The sequence below is a fragment of the Piliocolobus tephrosceles genome, chromosome 19, assembly GCF_002776525.5.
Source record: "Piliocolobus tephrosceles isolate RC106 chromosome 19, ASM277652v3, whole genome shotgun sequence".
In the NCBI taxonomy this organism is placed as follows: Eukaryota; Metazoa; Chordata; class Mammalia; order Primates; family Cercopithecidae; genus Piliocolobus; species Piliocolobus tephrosceles.
Window position 1 is genome coordinate 35,383,762 of NC_045452.1, and position 4,087 is coordinate 35,387,848.

At 54.4% G+C, this 4,087-nt stretch overlaps 1 protein-coding gene across 1 annotated transcript in view; it reads right to left on the bottom strand.

Annotated features, from left to right (window-relative positions):
- AGPAT3 (1-acylglycerol-3-phosphate O-acyltransferase 3) overlaps positions 1-4,087 on the bottom strand; it is an 18,876-nt gene that overhangs the window by 11,900 nt on the left and 2,889 nt on the right. The window contains exon 3 of the mRNA XM_026447435.1: positions 3,609-3,711. Within this exon, the coding sequence (XP_026303220.1) occupies positions 3,609-3,711 (103 nt within the window). The remainder of the gene's footprint in view (positions 1-3,608; positions 3,712-4,087) is intronic.

The following is a 4,087-nucleotide window of genomic DNA, read 5'->3' on the forward strand; positions in this document are numbered from 1 at the left end:
ACCGGTGCACACACCGGCACATGCCAGCACATACCCCACACGCCACATGCGAGCACACACCACATGCATCAGCAAACGCCAGTACACAACAGCACACAGCACACACCGGTACACATGCAGGGTTCACAAGGCTTGGCTGCCCACTGGTGAGCAGATGGCGGTGAAGACAACATCACATCCCAGTGAACCAAAACAGCTTAACGTTGACCCCTGGTTCAACTGGCGTGGGGAGGATTTGCCACAGACACCATTTCTGGAACAACCGAGGCGCAGAGGCTCCTCTGTCTACAGTAAGGGGAGGGGCCTGCCCAGAGGCCCACGCTGGCTGACTGGTCCCTGACACACACAGCCCCACATCATACACACACCCCACGACACACATCAAACACACCTAATTTATACACACCACACCACACACACCACCCCCCACATATGATTCATATACACACACCGCACACACCACACACACACATGCATATTTATAATTTATACACACCACCCCCACATATATGATTCATATACACATACCACACACCACCTTTACATACATGATTTATATACACACACACCACACACATAATTTATACACACACCACATGACACATTATACCACACATACCCACCAAATCCACATTTTGCACACACATGCATTTATAATTTATACACACATACCACATAGTTCAACACACCACATATATAATTTACACACACCATACTCCACACACCACACACACATTTTATGCACACCACACACACATCACACACGCCATACACATATGTAATTTATACACACACCATGCTATACACACACTCCCACATATACCACCCCACATGAATACACAAAGTTTTACACACATACTACACACATATAATTTATACACACGTATATATTATATACACACTATACTGCACGTACCACACCCATACACCACACACACAACACACATACTTTACACATAATGCACACACATACACCACACATGCACACATAACACACCATGTGCACATCACATATACCACATACATAATACACACCACACATACACATCCCACATGAACACACACACACACATACCCCACATATGGCTTTTACTGTATGTCTGCTATATACATTATGAAATATATAAACATAAGAATTAAAAATAAGATAAAAAGTAAAGATAAATAAAAATTCTACTTTTTTCTGTATCCCAAGGTGTCACCCTGAGCATCTGCCTCCTGGAGCTGACTCAAGCCACTTGAAGGCCCTCAGCCCAGAGGCCAGCCCTGGGGACAGAAGAGCCCTGCAGCCATCCTGCACACACTGGCCCTGCTTCCCTGTGGCCCCAGGCATCACCACCCATGCAGGAGGAAGGAGGACCAGCCCCATGCGGTGCAGAGCCTGGCGCTATGATGGCATGGCCACAGGGGCGCGCGGGGACACTGCTGCTCCTCCAACAGCGAAGCGGTCAGTGACCTGAATAGCTGAAGCCTTTGAAGTTCAAAGCGAGTATGTATTAAAATATGATTGGGCAGAATAAAGGCAGCAGCAGGGAGGATGGGGATGAGGAATCTCTCCGTGGGGAGCAGCGTGGCACCCGAGGCGGAGGCGCTGTGCAGCTTGGCAGGCGGCCCGGCTCCTCCACGGCCAGCGCTGACCTTGGGCAGCTACTCTGACCGCCCAGCCTTGGGCCACCACTAACCACCCAAGGATGAGAGCGAGATGTGCTTCAAGGGCTCCTCTTGTGAAGACGACTGAGGCCAGCTGTGGCCAGGATCCGGCACAAGGCCACCGGCTGCTATCATCCCACCTCATGCCCTGTCCCAGCCTGCCATCTGGACCGTCCAGGGCCCCGGTCAGTCACCGCAGTCTCCACGGTCCACAGTGGCTCAGAGCTCCCTCCCAGGGGTTTTAGGCACATAAGGGAGGGAACTCTCCGCTCGTGGTCCCACTCACCCCGGGTCAGAAGAGCGCCTCCGCCTCTAATCAGCCAGTCCTTGAACTTCAGAAGGGAGTGTTACCTGGCTTGTGTTTATGTTCACAAACCCTTCCTGGAAACCTCCTAGAGTGTGGCCAGAAGAACTGGGTGGTGGTGTGTTTTGCTTTGTTTAATTTGTACGTGCTCAGGTTCTCGCAATTAGAATGTAGAGGGCCTGTAGCCACCACGGGCAGGCTAGGCTGACCAGGACACACACCCAGTAGGTTGTGGTTGGATTGCAAACATGGAAACGCATATAGTGACAGCTCTATGCAGCTTTACAGCGCAAGGAGGGCCTTGCCTTTCTGAACACACTTGAATGAAACCAGACTGACGAGCTCAACAAGGGCCATCCAGCGCAGTTTCTTGGTGCCTCAAAAGTCTGCCTGAAATGATGATTTATGCTGGAATTAAGGTCACAACCTCAACCTGGGCTTTAAGTCAATAGGATTTCTGGGTGGATTTTCTCCTCTATGTAAGCCAGAGAAGCTTGGAAAGTCCAAGGGCAGCAATGGCTCAGTGGCGGCACCCACAGCCCTGACTGTGTGGGGAAAGACGCTGCCCTGAGGAAAGCCGCTAGTACCCTGCAGAGCAAGCCCCAGGCTCCTCCCGGGGTCTGGACACACCACTCCCGTTTTATTTCACTGGGACAGGACTGGGGCCCCATAGCACGGAAGCCCCAACTCTCAAGATGGGGTTTAAGAAAGGCTCTTTGGCCCAACATGGTGGGCCAGCACTTTGGGAGGCCGAGGTGGGCAGATCACCTGAGGTCAGAAGTTCGAGTCCAGCCTGGACAATATGGTAAAACCCCGTCTCTACTAAAAAAATATGAAACTAGCCAGGCGTGGTGGTGGGCACCTGTAATCCCAGCTACTCAGGAGGCTGAGGCAGGAGAATCGCTTGAACCGGGCAGGCGGAGGTTGCAGTGAGCCAAGATTGAGCTGCTGCACTTCAGCCTGGGTGACAGGGTGAAACTCCGTCTCCAAGAAAAAAAAAAAAAATTCAAACAGGTTCTTCCTCTCCCTTCACCACTGTCTCCTTCAGACACTATGGTCCCTCGTGTGCTGGGGCTGCCATCGCCAGGGCCAGCAGAAAGCCACTCCCATCACCAGTGCTGCTTCAGGCCAGAGGCTCTACAGGGGGTCCCATCCTGCCCACCAAGAGACCTGCCTGGGTTTCACCCCTGGGTGAGAAGTCAGCACCACATGCCCCCCAGGTCGTGTGACTTCAGGCCCCAGGAGACTTACGGAGCCCAGTGGGGTTTGAGACCAGGCCCGGGAAGGGACAGAGCGTCTTACACAGGGAACTGCAGGGGCTTCCCAAGAAGGCAGAAGGAGAGGACGGAGGTGGCCCCCAATGCCAGGTCAACGATGTCCCCAAAGGAACGAAACACACTGTGGGCAACAGTGAGTCTCCCCACGCATCCCCCGTGTGTCTGTGTCCTCTCTGTGGCCTGCATCCCGAGCCCCGGACGAGTCCTGCGTCTCGTGTCTGTGTCTGTTCAGTGGGGCAGGGCTGCAGACGGGCCTCCCGTGTGAGTTCCACCCCGTGCGGCTGTGGGACATGGGGCCTGGATCCAGCCACCCTCGCGGCCTCTGCCCAGTGCAAACTCAGCAGGGTATGGGGGTGAGTCACCGGGTCCGGCCTCACCTCACGCACATGTCCGCCTCGTACTTCTTCCCATAGAGGATCCCCAGCAGAGACGGGTTCTTGTTTCCTCTGAAGTTCAGGGTTACGTCATAGACAGCTGCGACTGTGGGAGGAGACGGGAGGGTGGTGAGCCAGCCCAGGCGGCTGCATGGTCACTGCCAGAAAAATGCAGCTTCCTCCTGGGACCCGGCCCATCCTGGAGAGAATATGCGAGGGGCCTGGCCCCATCCTGGGGAGAACACACCAGGACCTCTTCTCTGAGTTTTCTTTCCCCCTCTTTTTGCCTCGTTCTCCTCTGCTGGGGAGGGCACTTAGTGGCTGACGTTTCCCACGGGTACTGACGCTGTCGGCAGGACCCTCACGCTGTGAGCGGGACCCTGCTGTCTGACCCCTGCTCTCTGGCCCCTGCTCTCTGGCCCCTGCCGTCTGACCCCTGCCCTCTGGCCCCTGCCGTCTGGCCCCTGCCGTCTGACCCCTGC